The following is a 25,372-nucleotide window of genomic DNA, read 5'->3' as shown; positions in this document are numbered from 1 at the left end:
GACCTTTTGACTTTGCTATAGTAAAAGGAAGACCATCCCAGATCAGGAACGACAATTGGTAGCTGAAGCTATTTTTCCTCTAACAAGACCTTTGATGAATCCGGTTGAAAGACACCAAGACATATTTGATAAGAAGACCCTTAGCCAATTCGAGATTGAAGAACGAGTCCAGGACTTGTTACCCAGCGAATTAGTAAACGACTACAAGAAGAATCGGCGTGTTCCTCATATCCCTGAAGAACAGCGTATTAAGAAGACCCCTGCCCGAGAACAGAAGTGGACCGAACTAGCCACAAAACTAGCCGCAACCTTAACAGGAAAGAACAAACAAGAACAAGAAGAAACAATGGCCCCCCAAACCGCCACTCTAACAGCCGAAGCAATTGCTGCTGCCGTCGCCGAAGCAATGAAAGCAATCACGGTGCAGCAGGAGGCCCGTGCTGAACGAATCAAGCAACCTGATTGCTTCCATGGAGAACGTTCTGCCACAGTAGTGGATGGTTGGCTGCGCGCAGTCGAACGTTACACCAGATACTACAATTTTTCCGCAACAAAAGCCTGTGAATTTGCAGTGAATCTGTTGCGTGACAGAGCAGACACATGGTGGAGACGCATGGAAGTAAAGGACAAACATCCAACAACCTGGGATGAGTTCAAGATGGCTCTGTCGGGAGAATTTCGTCCAGTCTACTCACTACAGACGTCCAGGGACCGCCTTGCTCGACTATACAAAACAGGAACGGTCGCAGAGTACATTGACGCGTTCCACGACATCCAGTTGGAGTTGCCTGGAATGAACGATGAAGAAGCCCTCGACAAGTTTGTCCGCGGACTTCACCCCACCATACGAGGAAATGTTCTTGCCGCCCGACCTGTCGACGTTGACGATGCCTGCAACATCGCTTTGGCATATGCCAGTGGCCTCCACTTGGGGCAACAGAACAACTACGCACCCGTCCCCCAACCGTACCAACAGACGTACCAACAGCCGTACCAACAGCAGTACAGTGGTCCCGAGCCCATGGACCTGGATGCGATTCAAGGTTGCCGTAATAACTATCGATCTCGCCCCCCTCAGAAACGTAATGTGGCTACTTGCCATTGGTGCGGCGAAGTTGGTCACTTCAAGAGGAACTGTAGGGATCGATTAGCAGCGATTAGACAGTTAGATGAGGCACGTAGCAAGAAGCAGGGTTTTCGCGAAACACAACCGTAACGGGAGGTCGGTTGTGTTCAATGGAAGAAAAATCCTCCCCACAGGCTAATAATATTAGCGAAACTAGTGAACCAGAAATTAATAAAGACGTGTCTGAACAGTATACAAATGTTACCAATGAAGAGCCTGAGACTATGTCTGAAGAAAATTGTGACCCTTGTCTCACTGCTGACCAACATTTCTTAGAAGATCTCCATGCTGCCGTGGACACAGACTTGCCCTTATACGCCGCTATACTTGACGGACAACAAATCCTGGTGTTAATTGATAGTGGTGCTAGTGCAAACTATGTATCACCCCAGATCGCCCATTTGGCCACACACATTTTGGATATACCCGGACGATCAGTCGAAACTGCAGGAGGACACAGCATTAAGATCCATCAGAAGGCAACATTAAACCTCTCTTTAAATGGATACACTGACACCATCGATGCTTTTGTATTTCCCACTAAATTCGACTTGATTCTTGGCCGCACTTGGTTGCAAATGGCTAAACCCGTCCCAGATTGGCATGTCGATAGCTGGTCTTTACATCGTGATGAACAAGAATTTATTTTGCGTCCTCATGGGCCCCGTCCTACTAAACCTCACCTAAACTATCTGATATCTGCAAAACAAATTGAGAAACTCTCTAGGAGAGAGGAGGCCGAATGCTTTTTGTTGCACATTAAGACAGAAAAAGAAATACATAATGATGAACACTGGATGAAATTAGTAAAAGAATTTGAGGACGTTTTCCAAGACGGTTTACCTGGATTACCGCCGAACCGTGACGTCCAACACGTTATAAACACTGGAGATGCCTACCCTGTCAATAAACCGCCATTCAAAATGAGCCCTCGAGAACTCGACGAATTACAGCAACAACTAAAGGAACTTCTAGACCTCGGCTTAATTCGTCCGAGTTCTTCGCCATGGGGTGCTCCAATTTTATTTGTTAAAAAGAAAAATGGTGAGATGCGCATGTGTGTTGATTACAGAGCCCTGAACAAAGTTACTATCCGCAATAACCATCCATTGCCACGCATCGATGAGTGTTTGGAACGCCTTCGTGGAGCAAACCATTTCACCAGTTTGGACCTCAAAAGCGGTTACCATCAAGTGAGAATTCAAGACTCAGATGTGCCAAAAACCGCCTTTAACACCCGATATGGCCAATATGAGTTTCTGGTTCTTCCCTTTGGTCTCACCAATGCCCCACCGACGTTTCAGCATCTTATGAACAAAGTTCTTGGAGATTGTTTGGATAAGTTTGCCTTAGTCTATTTGGATGATATCCTAATCTTTAGCACGACACCAGAAGAACACGAAGAACATGTACGACATGTGTTAAACCGACTACGTGAAGCGAAATTAATTGCCAACCTTAAAAAATGCGAATTTAACAAAAACGAACTAACTTTCCTTGGATTCAACGTATCTGCGCAAGGCATCTTACCATCGCCAGACAAAGTAAAGACTATAAAAGAATGGACACTGCCAACAAATGTACAAGAAGTTAGACAATTTATTGGCCTTGCACAGCACTACCGCCGCTTCATCCCTGGGTTTGCTGGAATCGCTGCGCCCTTAACAGACTTAACTAAAGGGACAGGACCAAAACGACGGCCTATCGTTTGGACGGAGACATGCCAGGAAAGTTTCGATTTACTAAAAGAGAAAATGAGTACTGCACCTGTATTACTTGCCCCAGACATAGATAAACCATTCCGCATTGAAACAGATGCTTCAGATTTTGGTGTTGGTGCCGTATTAATGCAAGAAGACGAAAACGGAAGTTGGAAACCATTAGCGTTCGAATCGAAAAAACTCTCCCCTGCCGAAAGATCGTATCCTGCTCAAGAGCGCGAGTTACTCGGTATTCTACATGCCTTGCGTACTTGGCGCTGCATGATCGAAGGAAAACCGTTCACTGTATTCACCGATCACTTACCACTCAAGTATTTTCGCAGTCAGGTTAAGCCCACGCCTCGCCTGATAAGGTGGATTTCTGAATTCGAGCTGTACGACCCGATAATTCAATACAAACCGGGCAAAGACAATGGTGTCCCTGATGTGCTCTCTCGTCTCGATGGCCCAGAATACGATGCAACATTAATTAAATCAATGGAACCAGAATACCTGTACACCATACCAGACTCACAAACGTCCGACTGGCCAAAATTTTATGCATGAAAAAAAGATGAATGGCCAGAAGACATAAAAGAATTACTCCATCGGCAACGCAATAAGTTTGTGGTCCACGACCAAAAGGTTTTCCGTCTCGTTAAAATAGGTGACACGGTACAAGAAATTCGTTTTGCACTGTTTGCCAAGCGTGCAGACTTAGTAAATAATTTCCACAATGGTTTTGGACATGCTGGAGAAACAACGGTGTATGATTTAATGAAGAAGCGTTGGTGGTGGCCAGCCATGAGAAGTCAAATTCAAGAATGGTTATCGAAATGTCATCAATGTCAATTGGCCTCAAACGCAGAACGCAACATACACCATGCCCCTTTGGAACCATTGGATATCCCCCCTGCTTTCTCTCGTTGGCATCTCGACTTCATTGGAGAACTTCCCACTACAATCAACGGAAATCGATGGATTTTGGTTGCCGTCGACTACGCTACGAATTGGCCAATTGCACGTGCTGTTCCTGCTGCTACGGGCGAAGCCATCGCCAACTTTTTGTACGAAGAAATAGTCATGCGTTTTGGTTGCCCAGACGAAATTCTGACAGATCGTGGTGCAAACTTTATGTCACATATTTTGAGCTTTTACATTAAGAAAATTAAGCTCCATCATAAATTAACCTCAGCATTTCACCCACGTACTAATGGAAAATGTGAAAGGTTAAATGGTGTTCTTAAACAGATGTTACGTAAATATGTACATGGTGCCATTCACCGGTGGGACGAATATCTGGAAACAGCACTTTGGGCTTGCCGAATCAGAAAGCATCGTACAACTGGGTTCAGTCCATTTTTCTTGACTTATGGCCGCAAACCTCGTATTCCTGGCGATCCCCTACGTCCATTTATGGATACATCTATCCCTGACGACCCGACCCTCGTATCCGATGGCGCTATCCCTTTTCTTCGTAATCTCCAACAGGCTCGCAAAAATGCTGACGCTCGAGTAACCGCCAACAGCCAACAAGACAAGGAACGATGGGATTCGATCATGAAACCTCATCAGTTCGCAATCGGTGAACATTTGTTGTTGCGGCATGAAAACAAATTTGGACTAGAATATAACTGGATGGGCCCATATATTGTAGTAGATAAAAATTTCGATAAGAATATATACAAGCTCACAACAATGGAAGGTGTCCCTTATACTTCTTGGGTTCATGCTGACCGCCTCAAAATAGCCAAATCCGACGATTTCGACTGCACCTGGTATCACCCGACCGCTGCTCGTAACAATATGCAACGTGATCTGGCCATAGATTCCTCTTCCACCTTGCTGTTCTCGATGATAGAGTCTACCAGAGTTGACCGAGGACGATCAACAGTTTCGAGAGGGGGTGATGTCGGACATTATTTTGATGAATCCGAGAAATCGGGATAATTGACTGCAGCAGTTCTGTATGTCAAAGATACCTCATAGATAACGAACCGCAGTAATGTCTTGTAAAGATTAACCACAGTAACATCTTCTGAGCATCAACCGCAGTAAAAGGACTTCTCTTGTAATTAAATAGAGTATAATAGTTTACTGCGGATAATGCGCAGTATTAGTTTAGAAAACTATATAAGACAATTCAATTCCTATCAATAAAAAGGACCTTTTATCCTCTCTTCGATTTTACATATACTCTCCAATCCCCAGTGGGTTTGACCTTTTGACTTTGCTATAGTAAAAGGAAGACCATCCCAGATCAGGAACGACATTATTTTGATAAATCCATAAAATCTGAAGATAGTTAACTGCATTACCTCTTTATGTGCAGTAACATCTTCCTAAGCATTAACTGCAGTATAATGACTCTCCTTTTATTTAAATATAATATAATAACTACTTCAGATAATGCATAGTATTAGTTTAGAAAACTATATAAGACAATTCAATTCATATCAATAAAAAGTATCTTTTATCCTCTCTTTAATTTTATGTATTCTCCTTGATCCCCAGTGTTTATAAACTTTTTCCAGGCACTGAACTTCACACTTGGCTACAAGCTTCTTGTTTGTATAGCATTTGTGGCGGAAACTGTACTCATGGTAGGAAAGCTTTGTGATTGTAGACATTTTGTTAATTTGAATTTATTCTTTTGAAGTATGGGTAAGAATAGAGATATTCACTTTCAAGTCTGAACTCTTTTATAATGATTAACTTGAAGACAATAATGGTGCAGTAACTTGAATATAAGCTCAGAAGAAAAAAGTAAAACATATATATCATGTTGTCATGTAAGCATGGTAAGCAAAATTGATATTCACTGAAACCAACCCAATAGATTCAATCTATATTGCTATGAAACTAATAATAGATAATTGAAAATTTTTTTCTTTATACCTTATTTTCACAACAACATCTTTTTTCTCAGGTAAACAATATTTGCAATATGAATGACACAGATAACATCATCAAATCTTTACTCCTAGCTATTCAGCTCCAGTTATCTGTCTTATGTGCCAATCAAGAACAAATTAAGATGGATATTAACAGCCTTGGAAATGAAATAATGATCAAAGGATCTCCAAAGCAAAATCTCTTTTTGTTTATTAATGTAAGTTCAACTCAAAACAGTATTGCTGAAAACTAACTTTAACTTCAATAGACTTCAAGTGGGTTTATTTTCAAACTTGTGATCAACATTTGTAATGTCCCTTTAGAACATGTTTACTAAATGATGAGTCAACATCTTGGAATCAAGGTTATAGCATCCAAAAAAGCAACACTCAGGACCTGTACGAAACTTGTATGTAATGAGTTAGCTACCCTTCCTTCTGTATGAGCTCTTGGCCCTCGTCCTAGCTGGGGATCCATATCTTCATGTGATCGAACAATGATTTGCAATAAACATGCAAACATGCTTAAGAGGGTTGGTATAGATTTCACCAGATGCCATCAAAATTGGGCATCTATTGCAAGAGTCAGTCATCTCTGGAAAGGCCATCAAAGGAGGCAATTGTAAGTAACTATCCACTGCAGTGTAAAGTAGTATAGTTAATATTGAAAGTATATGATGTATTTGACTGTTTATAACCAATAAAAATGATGTATAAAATGTAATGTCTATCATAACAGCCAATAAAAGTGATATATAAAATGTAATTATATAGTGAAGTAACCAATAAAAACAATAAATAAAAAATATATCCATTTGAGAAACCAATAAAAATATATTTTTATAAAATACACTACAGTGCAATTATGTCTTATCCAATAAAAACAATGATTAAGCAAGAAATATTTAAAAGAATCTAAATTAAAAGAATAATGAATTAGTAGTAACCAATAGTATATAATATTTCAACTATACTTAAAGAAGTTTTGTCCAATTGAAAGACAAATATTAGCAAAAGAAAAGGTTATCAATATATTAATAGAATATTAAAACTACCGGTAAGCGGAGATGTATTAAAATGCATATGAACTCAGGGTTGGAAAAAAGGGGGGAGGACACAAAACGCACCCTGGCTTCCCCTCCGGAACCACCTGTGAAACCACCTCTAAAACTCCTATTTTTTTTGGCATAGTGTGAGATTGAGTACAAAGAAATCGTTTTTGATTACAAAGATGTTCAAGGACTCTCTGAAGAAGTTACTTCAGCTGTGTATTTCAACCAGCTAATTAGATGGTGTGAGAGTGCTGACAAGTTGGTTTATGGTACCTACCAAAATAACTCAAGAACAACTAAGTAGAGAAAAAGAAAGGCAGAGAATGAAGCTTCAGATTCTAAGGGGAGCTATCATCTTACAGACATAAACTTTATTAGAACAAAAAAATAATTTAGTTAAATTGTGTGAAGACTTAAAAATCCAATCTTATAAATTATTTGCCAATAAGATGACTATAATGAAAGTTGCATATGAAGATGTCAAGAAGGAACTTCAGTCTTTTACTTATACAGGTGCTTCTTCTTAACTTATTAACGCTTTTGAATTTTGCAAGCTTAAGTCAGTTGAGAGTTATCTACAATTTAGACTTTCAGGATTGAAGACAATGAAAGCCTCAGAGAAAGCATCAATGGAAATATGGATGCTTAAAAACATATATTGCTCAGCTGTAATTAGGGAATATGTCAAGAAGTATTTGGATTTTCAGTTAATTGCCTTAAATCAACAAGGAAAGCACTCCAAATGAGTTTCACTTTTTTCTGATAAGAATTTAAAGGCATCTGTACATAAATGAATCCAATGCCAAAAACTTAAAAGCAGAAGTATTATTTCAGTGAAAAAGTTTATTGATAAAGACATCTTCTCAAGAAAGCTCAAAATTTCTGGGAACATATCAACAAATACTATCTGGAAGTATCTTCATGAATGGAGATATCTATTTAGAAAAAACTCAAAAGACATATACTATGATAACCACAAAAGAGCAGATATTATTGCTTATCGTCAAGTTTGGGCTAAGCAAATGATATCTTACAAGTCAAAAATGGTGAGTTTTGGGAAGAATGATAAGGTGACTATGTCACAGCTATCAACTAATGAAATAGAACATGTTCTTGTCACCCATGACGAGTCAACTTTCTATTCAAATGATGGAAAAGAAGCAATGTAGCTAGTAGAGAGTGAAAATTCAATTTGAAAGAAGAGTCTTGGCATGTCACTAATGATTAGTAAATTTAAATGTGTATATCATAGTATAATGACTAATAACACATAGTCTAGTCATAAGATATTCTATTCTGAAGCTGATAGAGATGGGTACTGGACTGATGCTCATATGATGAAGCAGCTGGAGAGCAAAACATTTCTTTGTTCAAGCTTCTTCACTCTGGATGCAAGGCTGTATTTGTATTTGACCAAAGTATAAATCATAAGACATTTGGTCAAAATGCTCAGATAGCAAACAAGATCAACTTGGGCAATAAAGAAGTTGAAGAAGATAATTCTTGTGTATTGAGAGAAACCATCTTTGTTCAGGATGGCCTGAAAAAAATATAATCGATGTACTACAAGAAAGACAAGTGATTTACAAAGAAGAGTAAACAGTGGGTGATAAAAAAGATGAAGTACATGAAGAGTGCTCATACAATTCTAGAAGAGCGTGTTTTGTGACTGGAGAAAGACCTCTATAACCAAACAAAAAAGTGGAGGCTGAACTGTAAAAACAAAGATGCAATAAAAGATAATCCGTGCTGTGCCCACCATCTCCTAGCATCGCAATCTGACTTTGTCTCATAAAAGACAGTGCTCAATGAGTTGGTGGATAAGTCTGGCCACATATTCAAGCTTTATCCAAAGTTCTAGTGTGAGTGTAATTGGATCAAGAGGTACTGGGGTGCTGCAAAGCATGAAGTTTGCCTTCAGTGCAATTACAGTTACAAGTCTCTAGATAGAAACATTCATACTTTCCTCAATCATGCTGGAAAGCTCTCACACATCTGAAGATACTACAACAGATCTTGGCACTATATTGAAGCATATAGCCAAGATATAGATGTAAAACAAGCTCACAATGTTGTAAAGAACTTTATTTCAAGAAGATATATTTCTCATTACTGTGATGAAGAAAAGGAATAAACTCTTATCCTCTCTTTTTAAATATATATATTTGTATTTTTCCTCTTTGATATAATTTTTATATCATTCTTTACTTTTTTTTCAAAATATATCAATTTTATTTGCATTTTTTTAAGGACTAGATATATGAATTTTGATTTTTTTATAGCCATCGGACATTAAATACTATCACTATGTGGAATTTTAAATGACAAAGTTGAAACAAATCCAAAAACATTGATACTTAAGTCTAATAGCACCATAGTAGCTTTGAGATTTGAATAGACTTAATAACTTCAAAATGATGACATAGATATTATAAGTAGAGATAAAAAAACAAAATCTGAAACATTGTCTATTAAGCTGTCAACACAACTATGTCAAGTCAAAATTAATATTGTCTGAGATGAATAAGTCAAACTAATTGATATGAAACTAATAATAGACAATAGAAAATTTTTTAGCCTTTATCTTTCTTTCACAACAATTCTTTTTCTCAGATAGGTCAAACTCTCAACATGAACAACACTAGTAACAATGTCATCTCCTTGTTATACGTCATGTACAATAAGATTTTATCTTTGAAGGCAGGTTAAGAAAACTTCAATTTATAGGTCAAGCCAAAGATCTCCCAAAATAGGGAAGGAATAATTGCTAGTAATCATCTTTTATTTAAAATAGCAAAAAATAAGATTTTTAAAATCTAAGTAAAACATATTATTGTTCTTTGATCATCTTTTTTGCTGGTCATTACCACATTAATTTTCTATATCCTTCTTCATTTAGAGTTTTCGTTTCAGTAATGGGCGTTTTGGTACAATGATATAGTTAAAACAATTACAGCAGCAACAACAAACAACAATAAAAGCTCCCATTGGTGGTTATCTAAGTAAGTTTGCTGATGTCTGGGCCTGACTTTCCAACAGCAGCTGGCTGAATAGTGTTATTTGAGAAGGTTTTTGCATTCACTTTGACAGGATGCCAAAACTGTCCAACAAGTATCACCCAACAGTACCAATATCAGACAATCAACAACATTTTCTGAGACAGGAGATTGTGGAATTAATCCTCAAGAAAGCTATTGAGAAGGTGCTGCCAAATTCCAGTGGATTCAGCAGCCCGTTGTTTGTGATACCAAAGAGGAATGGTGGTCATCAACTGGTATTCAATCTCAAGAAGTTAAATGAACACATCAAGATACCTCACTTCAAGATGGAGACACTGCAGAATATATGCAAATTGATCTGCCCACACGATTACCTAACTTCCTTGGATCTGTCCAATGCCTTCCTTCATATCTTAGGTCACAAGGCATCAAGAAAATACTTACATTTTTGTTGGGAGGGTCAAGATTACCAGTTTCATACAACTTCTTTTAGTCTATTAGTCGTCCCATAGTTGTTTATCAAAGTGACCCATCCAGTACTAGAATGGGCTCAAATCTTGGGAATACAAGTCAGTGCCTATCTCGATGATTGGATTATTATCAGCAACTCATACCAAAATGTTGATGAACAAGCTCACTTCTCTTGACTGGATATTAAATATAAAGAAATTGCTGCTCTAACCATCGCAACAACTGGAACATTTGAGTTATCTTTTGGACACCAAGAACATAATTTCCAAAATTCCAGGTGCCAAATTGAGGGATTTACAATAATCAATATGACAACTGATACAACACAAATCTCTAACTCCTTGTTTGGTCCACAGTCTCACAATGCGGATCCAGGCAGCCATGATCACACTCTTTCTGGCCAGACTCTACACGCAACACTTGATGTGGTTCAAGAATGGCTCTGTGAAGAAGAATAAAGGGTAGGATACACCACAGCCATTGCTTCAGACCTGCCTTTGGGAACTTTGCTAGTGGGAATGCAATATCTCACAATGGAATGACCAATCACGCCTATCACAACAAAACAAGCATGTTCTTTTTGTTGATGCGAGCAGCACCAGATGGAGATGTGCACTAGGGGACAAGGCAATCTATAGATATTGGTCCCACCAGGAGGCCACAATGTCTATCAATTGGCAAGAAATGAAGGTGGTACATCTTGCCCTACAAATCTTCCCCTCACTACAGCACTCATCCATACTTGTCAGAATGAACAACACTACCTCAATGGCGTACCTGAACAAGCAGGATGGCTCCAAGGCCTTTTATCTGATGACAGTGACTCCCAAGATATAGAGGCTGTGTCTGCACCGTGGGTTGAGGTTGACAGCCCAGCATATAGCAGGCAAGGAGAATGTGGAGGCAGATTTAGCATCTCATTGCACATTTACAAAGAACTTGTGAAAGCTGTCTTGTCCAGCTTTTCAAGTTATCCAACAGACATGGGGTCCTTATTCCATGGACTTATTTGCAGTCTGGCTGACCCACCTTCTCCCAACTTTTGTTTCATGGAGACCAGACCCAAAGGCAACAGCAACAGACGCAATGTTGATACCATGGTCTCAATGGGCTAATTGCTACCTGAATTCTCCTTAAAACCTGATTGGACAGTGCTTGCACAAGATCTGGCAAGAGTGCATAGTGGCAACAGTAGTAGCATCAATTTGGCCAAGTGCATGATGGTACCCATTGCTCCTCCAGATGAGTATAGGTCCCCCTCTCCTCTTGACATTCCAGGACATAATTCTGGCTTTCCCAAGTCATCTTGGCTATTGAAGAACCCTCAGTGGAGACTAGGTGTATACAGAGTCTCAAGCATTAGTTTCAAGATACAGGACTCAATGCAGAGTCAGTTAATATCTTCATGGTAGGCACTCTGGAGAACACACCAACAAACAGAGTTTACCAACGCAAATAACATATCTTCACTGCATGGACACTACAACATGACGTTTCCACCACCGAATTTTCAGTCTATGACCTCATTAACTTTTTGGTATACAATCACTTGTTAGGGTATAGTTTAGGGAATATTAAAAACCATCATACAGCAGCCCTCAAGTTACATAGAGATCCTACTTCCTTGCGTACTCATAAAGACATCCATTCCTTATTTGCTTGCTTGGCTATAATGGCCATTCTGACTCAACAACACAAGACCCACATGGACCTAACTCCAACTCTTTCCTTCCTTGCTTCGATTCCATCTCTTGCCTCCACATCCCTTGCAGCACTAGCATGGAAAACAGTCTTTCTGCTTGCCATGACTGCCTTCCTCAGGCCCTCTGATTTGAACTGCTTGCAGCTTACCTCGGCTTACCTCCAGACCAACACGGGAGCACTTGTGTTTGATTTGCATGCACCAAAGGAATGCAGATGAGATCAACGGATTGTAAAGACCATTATGATTCAACTACATACCATGAAGTCACTATGCCCAATTCAAGCATTCTTAGTGCTCAGAGCTCAACCCCAAGCTGCCACCTGACCACCCACAGCTCTCTTTGTGAAATCCTATTCACCATCTATCCCTGTTAAAGTTACAACTATCTCCACCTAGCTTTGGGATCTAGTATGTCTCTCAACAGATCAATTAATGTCTGTTTGATCTCTTGTGTCTCCCTTTGTGATGGACAGAGGAATGCCTGTTGAAGAGATAGTCATGCTTGGTAACTGGTCTTCGGACATAGTCTTTTACTGACATTACTGACAAAATCACATCTCCACTGCCAACTTTACCAGCCTAGTCTTACAACTGCCAACGACTGCTTTCTCTGCTACTATAGACATGGATGGTAATATTACAGAGCAGTATATGGAGCAAGACAAAGATCAAGACATTAAGGATGATGATGAGTTTTTCAACGCATTGGATATGGTGCCTCTCTGAAGTAGCAATTATTCCTTTCCTATTTTGGTTTGACGGTCTCACCAAATTTTGGGAGAGCTTTGGCTTGACCTATAAATTCACTGGATAGACCGTTGAATCAAAATAGGGAAGGAATAATTCACCTATCCTCCCTCATCTGTAATGACCAGCATATGATCAAAGAACAATAATATGTTTTACTTAGATTTTAAAAAACCTATTTTTTGCTATTTTAAATAAAAGACCATTACTAGCAATTATTCCTTCCCTATTTTGCTTTTTCAGCCTATCCAGTGAAGTTTGAAATGAAGACACAGATTGAAGAGTTAAAGTTGGAGATCACTACTCTCAAGAATCAACCAGAAACTCAAAATACTCTAAACTAAGACACTTCGCCTTCTGTCACAACCATTGTAAGTCAAAAATAAAATAATGTGAGTATATATTAACATCTTATTTAATAGTCAGATGGTAATTATATTCATAAATCTGTGGACAATTTGCATGATATAACTTTGATGCTTATTTTCAAAATTATAAGTGAAGATCTTATTGTTGAAGTAACCAGTCATGTAAAAGCCACACTTACTTTGATCACAAAGTTAATATGTGATGATATGACTGCCTATCCTTTGGTGATTGCTCTTGGTCATAACCTTAGCTGAGAGTCTATACCAGTAGCAGTTAAGAAAGAAATGTGTGTAAGCCACGCAAGTATAATAAAGGATTCTGATATAGACTTCACCAGACATCTTGGAAACTGAGCATAAACTGCAAGAGTTGCTTTTCTCTGGAGAGATTGCCATGGAAGATTGCAGTCTTGTAAGTAATCAAAATGCAATGGGATTGAATAGGATACTATACTTTAAAAACATAGAAGATCAAATGTTTTAATTACCAATAAAAGCATCTATTTTTTTGCATTAATAACTAATAAAATAAGTAATAAAAATTACTTTCTGTTGTATAAGCTAATAAAATAAGTAATAAAAGCTACCTCTTCTTGTATAAGCTAATAAAATAAATTTAAAAAAGCTATTTTTATAAAAACAACCAATAAAAATTTGTATTTATTAAAATAAGCAAAAATATTGTTGTACTTGACAGCCATATAAATTTTTATAAAACAAGTCCTATCAAAAACACAGCATTAATCTCAGGAGCTAATGATAAATAGGGATCTGAGAGTAAAAGAGCCTTATAAAAAAAGCATAACTGTCATAGTTAGAACACCATCTTAACCAATACCAACTTTCTTTTTTTTTCTCTCAATAAAACCACTATACAGTCAAAGTTTGATATAATGATATTTGATATACATCACAGCAGATTTTTTTGTGTAATCTTGTTCCTTAAAAGGATTCTTGTATATGGAGCGAATTTTGCCCATAACAGGAAATTCATTTTTTTGGGGGACTGAAAAGTGGGGGGATGGGGGGACTACTTTTGGCCAATAGATTTCGATTAAAAAATGTACTGCACAATTTCAAAAATGGTTCAAATTTTTAATTTGTTTCAAATAATTTTGGGTTGTAAAAAATTTATTTTTTATTTTCAAAAAAAATTAGGCTAAAAAAAAAGCTAGACTGGACCATAAAATCTACAGACAGTAGCACACCAGTATATCCATACTACTAGAAACACTAGTAGTATAGCTGTTTGTACTTGTGCCTGTAAATTACGTAATCGGTTTGCTGCAAACTACTATGTCTAGCTAATCCAAGAGACCTAGTGCCAGAAATACCAATAAACCCAAAGAGCATAAAGATTTGAATTTCGAGAAAAGCTAAAGCAGAAGAAGTAATAATTAGTAACTAAACTTAGTTATATATATTTAACAGAATTTTATCTTTGACTCTATTAAGGTATTTGCAATAAAAGGCAGCCAAATCTCTGCAAGTGAGGAGTAAATAGTTAGTCTTCTGTTGCTTTGTAAGAGGAACATGTAGTTATTACCTCTTTATTGATTTACCAAGATGATGAAAAACTAATTTATAAACTAGAATTGTATGATTAATAAACACAATGACATAAAAAACTGATAGTATAAATACCTTTGAGCTTATGATCTTTAAACAAAATTCTACTTCTATAAATACTATAAACATACTGGAATATCTTACAGATGGAAGCTCATGCAAATAATAAATATTTTGTGGAAAAGTAAAATGAAAAAAATACAAAAACATGTGATATTTTCTTAAAAGAAAAGAAGTAAAAAAATTCTAATTGGTTCACTGACATTAAATATTGATCTTTGCACATTTTATAAATTCAATTATTTTTGCAAAGTCATTTTATCCTCTTTGTTTTTACAATCAATTTACTATTATGCAAAAGAATACAAGACAAGAAACATCACTACGGGAAAAAAAGTGGTCTTTTTGGTGGTCTTTTAGGTGGTATTTTAGGTGGTCTTTTGGGTGGCAGTTTTGGTAAAACCAGCAAAAAGACCATCCCTATTTTTGGAAATATAATTAGATCTCCGTTGACTGATGGATGTTAGGTTTTATTCATATCCCGATATTTAAATTTATGTATTATTCTTCTCATTCTATTGGTAGAAAGAAAATAAAAAAGAGCTTTCTTATTGGTATAGATGGAAAAAAAGAATCTTTGTATTGTCACTCATAAAATACTTTCGTTATACTGCTACTTTTAATTGGATAATATAAACTTTATTGCAGTATGCACATTGATAGTATTGGTCATTTAAACAAAAGCATTCTCTCAATTGGTTCTCATATATATATTCTGATTCATTCACAGTTTTAATTGGGCAAAAAAAATTTATTTCATAGAAGATCATTATTTAAAAATGTTTTTATTGGTTGTTATAATAGAAATAATATTTTATTCATGAATCGTACTGGCTAAAATTCCTTCAGATTATTACATATTCTCACATTAATTACACAATTTATTGTACCTACCAGATATGAACTTACCAGAGTATTCTCGCTTCTTACGCCCTCTCCAGAGCTGGCTAACCCTTGCAATTGATGCCCAGTTTCTGTGGCATCTGGTAAAATCGATTCCATTGTCTCTGAGTATGATGGAATGATTGATACACAGCCTGTTTTTATCCTCTTGAGGAAGCAATGACCAGCCAGGGTTTGTTCCAAGATCCTGAACAGATGGAAGAGCTGCCAGTTGATCACATATGACCTTGGTACATGTGTTAACAATTCTCTTGGTTTCCTCGGTCAATTCTATTCTAAGATCGTCTGTTATCATCTTGTATATATGCTTTAAAGTTATATCGTTGATTTTTGATACGGGTCTTGGAATGATGCCAGTAAGAGTCTATTATGTTTGACATTAATTGAAAGGACTTTAGTTGTTATAGTATTTGCTTACACTGGTAGAGGTTACAATAGTTCTATCTGGAAATTCCCGATCTTTAAATTCATTGTAAAAACTTGTCATTTGAAGTTGCATCGCATCTTGTCTTTTTTCTAATGCTTCTTGACGGCCTAGCAATGCTTCTTGACCACTCTTTAGGGAAATAAGTGCAGCTTGTATTCCTTGAAGCAACTGAATCACTGTATTGTCTGTATTGTTCATAATTGTAAGAAAAAATCAGTTACGTGTTTGTTATAGAAAAAGAAAGAAAGAGAAAATTTTTTACCAGAAACTATTATTAGTTTCAAATCTTTAGCTTCAATTTTTTAGCTTCAAATTATTAGTTTCAAATTATCTGTACAAATCTATTGGTTACTCCTGAAGAAACATTGATCTAGTAACTTCACTGATGACATACAGATACTTCTTTAAGATTCCGAGCATATATTCAGAATGCATATAACATCATTGTCTTTATATAATTAAGTATAAAGCTATACATTCAGAAAGTAATTAATTCTATTCTTACTTATATAACAAAGTTTTTTTTTTACCTACCTCAAACATGTCCAAAATTACAAAAGCCCCTCGTTACCAATGCCGTACTTGCAAGTCGACCTTTAATAACAGTCGAACATATAAAAGATGTCTCGAACGATGCATGACAAATAGGGCAGAATTACTTGCCAATGGCGAAGTTTCCCAAACTGTCTCTCTTCCTGATCAAAGCCAGTTTACATCAGCAATGGTTCCTAACTTGGCTTTTGGGTAAGCTTATCAAAAGCAAAAACACAAAACGATAGACAGTATATTAATTAGCTGTATACTTTGATAAACAAACAGAGAAAACACCAACACAAGCAGTAGTGAGGATATGGATATCATTGACAGTACTGAAGATGATGAGTCCATGGTGAGATACATAAATACATATATTATGATAATCATACTTATTGTTGTTTATCTTACTATAGTACGATTTTGGAGAAGAATGCGAGAATGTCATTGACGAAATTGAAGGCACCACACCCTCGCTAGTCTTTGATTTTAGCCAGCCTCTTCCTGTTCCCAGCAACGATGATAAAAAGAATCTCGCGTTCATGCAGTTGATCCAAGAGTTCGGAATTTCTTGTCGAGCCCACGAAAAGATTGTAGAACACTTCAACCAGATCCTTGATTGTTCTATCAATATTACGTACCGAGCATGCAGCCCACACCTTGGAAACAAGCTTCTTGAGCGCTTCTCGGGTATCAAAGCAGACGGATACGACATTTGCATCAGAGGTTGTATGCAGTTCAACAACGAGAATGATATCGCATGCGTAAAATGCGGTGAAGCAAGATACAAAAATGGCCAAACTAGCGAAAGTGACACCAGGGTTCCAGTGAGATCGATCGTACAGCTTCCTTTGGCCAGACAGCTTGCTTTGTGCTTGGCTGATGACAAGACCAGGGCTGAAATGCTCTATCGTCATAACCACCAATCCAGCCAAGACGGGCAGAAAGCAGATGTTTTCGATGGTCATGTATACCAATCCATGAAGCATCTGTTTTCTGGTGAAAACGATATTGCGATTTCGTTGTCCATGGACGGGTTCAACCCACACAATGTACCTGGATCAGTAACCATTGTTCATGCAACTGTCTTAAACTTGAATCCGACGATCCGTTATGAGAAAAACAGGATGATCCAAATAGCAATGCTTCCTGGTTGCACTGGTCCCAGTGACATCTGGTCTTTTCTTGAGCCAACGCTAAGAGATCTCCGTTTGCTCCAGACAGAAGGCATGGAAGTAAAGACACCGACGACAACGATCAGGGCAAAGGTACATGTCCTCATGGCCACTGGCGATATTCCAGCTCTGGCAAAGCTGGCATGCCATGTTGGCCACACGAGTAAGAATGGCTGTCGTATTTGTCACGTAGTGGGCCAAACTCCTAAACATGGCCAGTACTTCCGCATGTTGCCTGGAACCCAGACGCGCTCACTGGAGAGTTTCAGGAACTACAATCTGGCAAGCAGTGAAGACAGAAAGGGGCTCAATGGTCAGTCACCGTTAGCCTCAATGGAAACATTCTCTGGCCCGTTTTTTTTCGCGTTAGACGAGATGCATGGTCTGTGTCACGGAATCGGTAAACAGGTATAGGGACTTGTACGCGGAAAGTATGGAATCAAGCATCCTCTATGTCTTTCTCTTGCCACTCAAAGGGAGATTGGTGCTGCAATGGTAGCCGCAAAATCCACAATCCCTACATCGTTGCATGGTGCCTGGAGAGATGTGACAAAGAATGCCGGTTTCTTTAGAGCTGTGGATTGGGCAGACTTTTTACTCTTTGTTGTCCCCACGTTGGTTGCAGAGCGTGTCCAGGACTTGGTTGCCCGAAATGCATTACTTGGCCTGGTTCAAACATGCAATTTACTCATGAGCTGGGAGTTATCAGCAGAGGATCAAACCTCGATAAGAAGGTATGTTTAATGCCATATTTTATTTCATTTTTCATAGTAATTTACTTTTACCTTTTTTCTTAGTAATCTTGTAGAATGGAACTTATTCCTAGAGAGTCTTCTTTCTACAGCAGATATTGACATTGGCGTGTTCACAATTAACCAGCACATTATTCAGCATTATTCTCAGATGATTGATCTATATGGCCCGCCAAGAGCATATAGCACACGATCCGTGGAAAGAGCCATTGGTGAGTACTCCAGGTCCATCAAGAGTAACTCCCAAGTCAGTGTCAATGCTGGAAACATCATGATCAGACTGGCGCAATCCCGGCGTGTAGCGGAACTGACAACCGTTGCAAACACAAAAACTCCACCAGCTAACCTTCTAGTTTACAGTGCATATACCGATGGGTGGCCTGTTACAGAAGGAGGTGATCCTGCCAATGCTGAGTGTGAGATTGAGTTCTGGGGGCCTTTGAAGAATTTAACAATTTTCGATAGCTTTGAAGATAGATCTCATCTTTCATTGCTTCTTAAAACGTTTTATGATTTGAAGGGGGAAGAATTTAGTATGCTTGAGCCTTCCATAAAGACAAGTCGCAAGGCCTATCTTAATGGTTGTGTTATTGACGCTGCATTCAACCAAAGTTCTACAAGAGAGGCATGTCATGTTCATGTGCAGCTACAAGTGGACATGAACTCCAGAAGATCCCGCTCTTATCGTCCAGGATATAAGCATTTCTTCGGAAAGGTGGTTATATTCTTCCAACATGTACACAACTCGAAGAGATGGCCACTAGCTCTCATAACCATATATAGTGTGCATTTGAAAAATGGATTGCCTATTACATCTGTAGTAAAGCCGAAGACTATAGTGATTCATGCCAGTGACATTGTAGAGTTGGTTGGCTTGGTGCCATCAAATGTCAATGGTAGCCATTACATCATTTGGCCTAGCCTTAAACGTGGCCCAAAATTGACACTTGGTGCCTTAAGTGATATATAATTTGTTTTTTTTTTTTGTAATAAATTTTTCTTTTTTTTTCAAATTGTCTTAACAAATTTTATCCAAGCAGCAGAAAGTTTAGATATTTTCTTTTTTTTTTATTTCTGACATCCAATATTTCTCAATTCCAATATATATTTACCAAAAATGTAAGATGTTTAATTAGAATGGACATTTGTCCCTCCTGAGATTTAATTTTAAGCGATTCATTTGCTTTTTATCAACCATTTCAAAGAACAAAGATTTTCTTGTTTCAACTTGGATTTTTGGTGATTTTTTGATTATTATAGGCCAAAAATGAAGTCACAAATTCAAAAAAGACCACCTTTTTCCCATAGTGCATATAAAATTGTTAAGACTCACCCCCCTAAAAGGCAAGGCAAACTTAACTTTAGCATCAATTCAGATGTTTTTATCTGCTCTGAATGCGAAAAAGAGTTCGAAAAGCCTTGGTTACTGAAAAAGCATTTGAAGGTTCACCATATAAGTAATCAAATGGCAACTAATACTGTACTCGACAAACCCCATCAGGCCAAATTGATAGTTGAGAACACTATTCTGGATGTTAATGCATTTGATTACTTGAGTGACAAAGATGACTCCTCCAGTATCGGGAATGAAGAAGACAATATTGTAGACGAGGAAAACAATATTGTCAATAATTTCTTTGATATTGAAATGAACAGTAATCCAGTTTTCAACGCATTCTCTGATATGTTTTCTTCTGCTGCTGCTGCTGATGAGATATCAATGACTGATGATGACTCTGAGATCCCAAAAGAAGTCTTTGAGACAATTGGCACTGTAAATGACTCTACAAGCTGTTATCCTTTTTGCAATCTTCAAACCATGATTCTTTTTGCTTTTATTGATGGGGATAATGGCATGATCTCTTAGCAAATGTTGAAGAAGATACTGCTTGTGATGAACTTGATCATTAAGATCCAGCAAGAAACTCCCATAGGAAGAACATTTAAGTTACCTTATTTGGATGCTCTTTTAAATTATCAGGCAAGAAAGAAGTCCAAGATGCCTGTCTTTCCTTCACAAAGAATATCAGTACCTGGATCAAACGGGAACGCATTTGCTAACATTAACCTTCCATCTGACCACTTGAGATTTCTTATGGCAAACCCAAAGAAATCCAAGTTGATCTCGTTCATGCCCGATCGTATCCCAAACCAATCGATCTGTTTGGAACAAGGTAAAAAGTGGAGAACCCACCATCTCTTTCAGCAGCCTATGCACACTGTAAATGGTATAGATGTCTGGTTTAGAACCATCATTTACTTGAAGACAAACGATTGCAGCATCTGCTTTTTGGTTGAATCATTCCACATGGCAAATAAAAACATTTTTGCAAGAGGGTATCTGGTCAGAGTGATTTCGATTGTATGCTATGGCATTGAGGTTGCTGTTACCGATCTTAGAGTAGAGCAGATCTCTCACGTTGACACCACTCCTGTTGAAAGAGATCACTACTACAGTATCTCAAGTAGCCTTACCAGATTGAGTCCTGCTCATGACTTTCTTCTTTTTAGAGTTCATCCAATGAAGAAGCCTATGCCTCTTTCTGTTTTGCCTGGTAATGTAGATTGCGATGCAGTATTTTACAAAGTTAAAATTTTTTCAATCATCCTTTTTACAGACGGCACTTCTGACAATCGTTCAAAGCAGTACAATCCGTTTGAAAGCTGGTTAATGAGATGTGCTGCCTTGCCTTTTAAGAATCAAAATTCGATAGCAAACATCCAGTTTCTTTCTACAATCCCTAAGAAAGATGGTGCAAATGGTATGTCTCTTCTGCCAGCAATCGTTGATGACTTTAAGAAACTTGAGAAAGGTGTAAAAATGTTCTCTGCTGAAGACAATGAGTATGTTCTGGTTGTTGCTCCCATCCTTTGGATTGAGGCTGACACGCCATGTCATTCGGAACTTTGCAGATTGCTTGGACCGGTCACCACATTTCCTTGCAGAAGATGCTACATCAAACTTAGATGTGCAAAAGACTTTGTGAAGGACTTGTCCTACTTCTGTGAGTGCCACGAGAGACAAACTTAAGAGCACTATATTCTTGCAAACTCGTCACCTGGCAGAGATACTGAGATCCCAAATGCTCCAAAAATTGGAATGAACACGCCTGCAAACGAGATAAGCTTTAGAGATCATTCGACTGGCCGCTTATTAGAATTGCAGTCGTTTGATCCAGAAAAGAATACACCAGTGGAAATCCTCCACACGATACTTCTTGGTGTTGCAAAGTATATGGTGATTGACTTGGTTAAGGTCGTGCTTAAGAATGACACAGCCACAATAGCAAGACTTTCAGAATTCTTGACAGATTACACACGATCAACTGGTCTATCAAGAAAGTTTACTCAAAACTTGAGACATAGTGATTCATTCCTTGATAGAGACTTCAAGGTTCTGCTTCAAATACTTCCTGTAATTCTGATTATAGAATTCTCTGGAAATCATGAGCTAGACCTTATAATACCATGCTTTGTTGAACTTGGCCAATTGTGCTCTCTGGTATTTGTTTGTCAGGTGACATCAGACTTTGATAACTATATTATCAGAGTAGATAATGCAGTGAAGCACTTGATCAAAGCATTGTTTGACTACGATAAAGGAACCAAGAATGAGCTCCACAAGGCATATTGCATCAAGCCAAAAGTTCATTACTTGACACATCTCAAGGAAGATATAATTCGTTTTGGCCCAGCCCTCAATTATGAAACAGAAAAGGGCGAACAGTTCAATAAGCATATTCGCAAACATCTGTTTCATAAGAATCGCCAAAACACTTCCAGAAATGTTTGCCTAAAGTTTGCAAAGCAGGTAGCATTGCAACATGTAATTGATGGTGGGTTGTGAGTTAATAGCTCTGGCAACCAAGAGAAGTCTGGAACTGGAATAGAGAGGTTCATTAAGGACATCAATGAATCCTTGTTCTATTACACCTCCTTTGGTGGCTCAAGAGAGCTAAAGGACAACAATGACACTGGAGATATTGAAGATGACACCATCCAAAACAACAGTTTTGGCGCATTTGTTTTTAGAGATGATCCAATCTCTCGCCCTTGTATAGGACTTGTCTCAGGCTCTGTTATTAAGTTTCTTAGCATTGATCCTCATATGGATAATAACAAAAACAATAACTATGCCAAGGCTGTAATAACAGGTGAGCATTCTGATATTGCTAACATAAATCTCGTTTGTAAGTTAGATTTGCACATTTTCTGCAACCCATTTTACATTGTAAATTTGAGCAAGTTTGGTTCCTACTGGTTCATTTTCAATAATATTCTTTTTGATAAATAAAATGATACTACTTCTTTATTATTATTATAATTATTATTTGAACCTTCTGTTTTCTTCTCAACATCAATTTTTTTGCGTAATTTCTGTGAAGTCATTTTTTGGTTACTCAAACCAATCCCCAACTTTTCTTAATAAATCCTTTGTCTTACTTGAACACTTTCTGACTTCCCTAACAGTTTTTTTTCTTACTTTAAAAGCTCACAAGTAGTACTGAACTTAACTTTATTCTTTATTTGGATGAAAAAAATTGAGTACAAAAACAAATTACAATATTTTGGTCTCTAAGCCAATCATATTGCTTAGGTGTCAATTTTTACCCAAAATGATACCAAAAATCTCTGGTGGTGTAGTGATAATTGCGATATAGTGATAATTTTTTGAAAAATTTGGGCTTGTGCCTGCTTATTATCACTATTTTTTAATATAGTGATAGTAATAAAATTTGAATCCACCAGTATCACTATATTGAGCTCTGACTTTATTTGTATACTATAAAAAATAAATGTAATATATATTTTATTTAGTATTTTAAAGCAAGCCTACTTTATTAGACAAAATACTATGAATCCTATTAGAAAACAGTAGTCACTTACAGCAGCATTAGAAATATCACTAAATAATGCATGAAGTAAGAAAAACACACATTTGATATAGTGATAGTAATAAAATTGTGAGCGTGCTGGTTAGCCTTTTCGTTACACTAGTGGAGATTCAATTAGAACTAACTAGGTGTTCAATGACAGTGTGATTATAAAGGCTTTTAAGATAGAAACAATTATATAGGATTTGAGAATCAAGGTGTAAGATAGTCTTTTTTTCATGTTATTTGCCTTTGCTTTTATATTGTTTCTATCCTATTTTTTACATCATTGTTTTATCATTTTCTAAGGTTTGCTAAGAGCATCCACAGTGGTATGTGAGAAATAAATGTGTATTTTGGAATGAAAAAACAAATTTAATATAGAAATTTCAATTCAATCACATCGGTTTTGCCAAACTAAATATTTCATGACTTTTCTAATGTTAGGATTGAAATATTTCTATCAGCAACATATAAACATTTCAAATATCAATCTTAAATCAAATGTTTCTTTCTTAATATTATCAAAATATAGATAAAATCTTATACACCACAAGTGCTTATCAAAATACAATCAACCTGAACGAAGACTCTGATATCAAAGAATACAAGTACTTTCTCAACAATCCAGTTGTAGATTTTGGATTATTTGATTACTTGTATGATGATAAAGAAGAGGAAGCAAGATGGGCAGCAAATAACGTATTTTTGTTGAACAATTTGGATGCAATTATGCCTTCAACTCGGACAAGTATAAACAGAAGACGTATTGAAGGCAATGAAAGATTGTATTCTGACTATTTTGCTGCTGATCCTGTCTACAACAAGAAAATCTTTGAAGAAGGTTTAGAATGAAACATGGTCTTTTCTTCCGGGTCTGTGAAGAAGTAAATAACCAAGACTCCTATTTTGTTTAAAAAAGAGATGCTTCTGGAGTACTTGGATACTCAATGTTCCAAAAGGTTACCGCTGCACTGCGTATGCTCTGCTATGGAGTGTCTGCCAATTCACTTGACAAATATCTGAGAATGAGCAAGACTGTTGCCTTAAAAAGTATGAAACTCTTTTGCAAGTCATTGACAGCTGTATTTAGAGATGAGTACCTTAGAAGGCCGAATCAAGCAGATACAGATTGGCTACTGGCAGTTGGTGCCGAAAGAGGGTTCCCAGGGATGCTAGGATCTATAGACTGTATGCATTGGGCCTGGAAAAACTGCCCGACGGCTTGGCATGGCCAGTACACTGGCCGTAAACATGAGCCAACTTTGATTCTTGAGGCCGTTGCTTCTCAAGACCTCTGGCTGTGACATTTGTACTTTGGGCTCCCTGGCAGCCTTAATGATATTAACGTTCTTGATCGATCTGACGTCTTTCAAGAAATCACTAAAGGGACAGATTCTGTTGTGCATTACAACATTAGAGGCAAAACATATGACATGGGGTACTATCTCGCCAATGAAATTTACCCAAGCTATGCAACATTGATAAAAACCATATCAAATCCCATATTAGCAAAGGAAAAGATAACATATATTTGTGTATTCTTATATTTATTCTTATCTTTACTAAAATTTGCTACTTCAAATTTTATAATCTAGCTGTTTGCTCAAAAACAAGAGGCCACAAGAAAAGATGTTGAATGGGCTTTTGGAGTACTGCAGGCTAGATTCAACATTTTCAAGCTTCCTGCAAAGTTGTGGAGAATTACAGACTTAAATATGCTAATGAAACCATGTATCATATTATATAACATGATAGTGGAAGACGAACGTGGTGTAGATGGCCTGGACATGGTCTATGAACAAAGCTTGGCAGCAATGACATTATCAGACAGAGCTAGTAGAAGAGCGACTAGTGAAGACGTTACCAGAGGAAGCTTTTCTGAATTTGTCACAAGATATTGTGAAGTTACAAGCCGAATCAACTATGCCGAGTTAGTAAAAAGCCTTGTGAATAACTTGTGGAGTATGGCAGGAAATAATGAATAAATAAAGTGTAATAAAGTTTTATGTTAAA

At 37.4% G+C, this 25,372-nt stretch overlaps 8 protein-coding genes across 8 annotated transcripts; 6 read left to right on the top strand and 2 right to left on the bottom strand.

The window, feature by feature from the left end:
* Nucleotides 1-793: 793 nt before the first annotated feature.
* PHYBLDRAFT_74054 (CCHC-type zinc finger transcription factor) lies at nucleotides 794-1,216 on the top strand (the record flags this gene model as incomplete). The annotated part of the gene is made up of 1 exon (XM_018442973.1): nucleotides 794-1,216. The coding sequence occupies one exon, from the start codon at nucleotides 794-796 to the stop codon at nucleotides 1,214-1,216; it is 423 nt and encodes a 140-aa protein (XP_018297484.1).
* A 4,408-nt stretch (nucleotides 1,217-5,624) lies between these two features.
* Nucleotides 5,625-8,196, top strand: PHYBLDRAFT_58489 (hypothetical protein; the record flags this gene model as incomplete). Its single annotated transcript, XM_018440332.1, has 6 exons — nucleotides 5,625-5,627; nucleotides 5,756-5,938; nucleotides 6,912-7,034; nucleotides 7,327-7,463; nucleotides 7,590-7,818; nucleotides 8,047-8,196. 6 exons carry the CDS (start codon nucleotides 5,625-5,627, stop codon nucleotides 8,194-8,196), a joined length of 825 nt encoding a protein of 274 aa, XP_018297483.1.
* Nucleotides 8,197-9,863: 1,667 nt separating this feature from the next.
* Nucleotides 9,864-11,357, top strand: PHYBLDRAFT_139471 (hypothetical protein; the record flags this gene model as incomplete). Its single annotated transcript, XM_018430233.1, has 5 exons — nucleotides 9,864-10,188; nucleotides 10,284-10,340; nucleotides 10,438-10,670; nucleotides 10,756-10,935; nucleotides 10,992-11,357. 5 exons carry the CDS (start codon nucleotides 9,864-9,866, stop codon nucleotides 11,355-11,357), a joined length of 1,161 nt encoding a protein of 386 aa, XP_018297482.1.
* A 105-nt stretch (nucleotides 11,358-11,462) lies between these two features.
* Nucleotides 11,463-12,163, top strand: PHYBLDRAFT_139470 (hypothetical protein; the record flags this gene model as incomplete). Its single annotated transcript, XM_018430232.1, has 2 exons — nucleotides 11,463-11,631; nucleotides 11,757-12,163. 2 exons carry the CDS (start codon nucleotides 11,463-11,465, stop codon nucleotides 12,161-12,163), a joined length of 576 nt encoding a protein of 191 aa, XP_018297481.1.
* A 249-nt stretch (nucleotides 12,164-12,412) lies between these two features.
* PHYBLDRAFT_139469 (hypothetical protein) lies at nucleotides 12,413-12,673 on the top strand (the record flags this gene model as incomplete). Its single annotated transcript, XM_018430231.1, has 2 exons — nucleotides 12,413-12,452; nucleotides 12,531-12,673. The coding sequence occupies 2 exons, from the start codon at nucleotides 12,413-12,415 to the stop codon at nucleotides 12,671-12,673; spliced, it is 183 nt and encodes a 60-aa protein (XP_018297480.1).
* Nucleotides 12,674-15,505: 2,832 nt separating this feature from the next.
* Nucleotides 15,506-16,219, bottom strand: PHYBLDRAFT_58486 (hypothetical protein; the record flags this gene model as incomplete). The annotated part of the gene is made up of 3 exons (XM_018440331.1): nucleotides 15,506-15,534; nucleotides 15,601-15,958; nucleotides 16,013-16,219. 3 exons carry the CDS (start codon nucleotides 16,217-16,219, stop codon nucleotides 15,506-15,508), a joined length of 594 nt encoding a protein of 197 aa, XP_018297479.1.
* A 227-nt stretch (nucleotides 16,220-16,446) lies between these two features.
* On the bottom strand, nucleotides 16,447-17,312 carry PHYBLDRAFT_157235 (hypothetical protein). Its single transcript, XM_018433587.1, has 2 exons — nucleotides 16,967-17,312; nucleotides 16,447-16,770 (listed from the first exon to the last, which is right to left on the bottom strand). Exons 1-2 carry the CDS (start codon nucleotides 17,274-17,276, stop codon nucleotides 16,721-16,723), a joined length of 360 nt encoding a protein of 119 aa, XP_018297478.1. The 5' UTR covers nucleotides 17,277-17,312; the 3' UTR covers nucleotides 16,447-16,720.
* A 2,437-nt stretch (nucleotides 17,313-19,749) lies between these two features.
* On the top strand, nucleotides 19,750-25,344 carry PHYBLDRAFT_162508 (C2H2-type zinc finger transcription factor; the record flags this gene model as incomplete). The annotated part of the gene is made up of 7 exons (XM_018434637.1): nucleotides 19,750-20,256; nucleotides 20,350-21,476; nucleotides 21,549-22,308; nucleotides 22,354-22,672; nucleotides 23,892-24,015; nucleotides 24,690-24,894; nucleotides 24,955-25,344. 7 exons carry the CDS (start codon nucleotides 19,750-19,752, stop codon nucleotides 25,342-25,344), a joined length of 3,432 nt encoding a protein of 1,143 aa, XP_018297477.1.
* Nucleotides 25,345-25,372: the final 28 nt, after the last annotated feature.

This window comes from Phycomyces blakesleeanus, assembly GCF_001638985.1.
Source record: "Phycomyces blakesleeanus NRRL 1555(-) unplaced genomic scaffold PHYBLscaffold_2, whole genome shotgun sequence".
Taxonomy (NCBI): domain Eukaryota; kingdom Fungi; phylum Mucoromycota; class Mucoromycetes; order Mucorales; family Phycomycetaceae; genus Phycomyces; species Phycomyces blakesleeanus.
The sequence above is the reverse complement of the archived record's forward strand: the minus strand, read 5'-3'. Positions and strand labels throughout refer to the sequence as shown.

Bases quoted from the DNA above. Each gene is read 5' to 3' on its own strand.
- PHYBLDRAFT_157235 (XM_018433587.1), bottom strand. From the start codon at position 17,276: ATGCAAATGTCGTATCCGTCTGCTTTGATACCCGAGAAGCGCTCAAGA. The intron at 16,771-16,966 runs GTAAGATAAACA...GCTTTTGATAAG, and splicing joins TTCTCCAAAATCGTACTATA to CTTACCCAAAAGCCAAGTTA.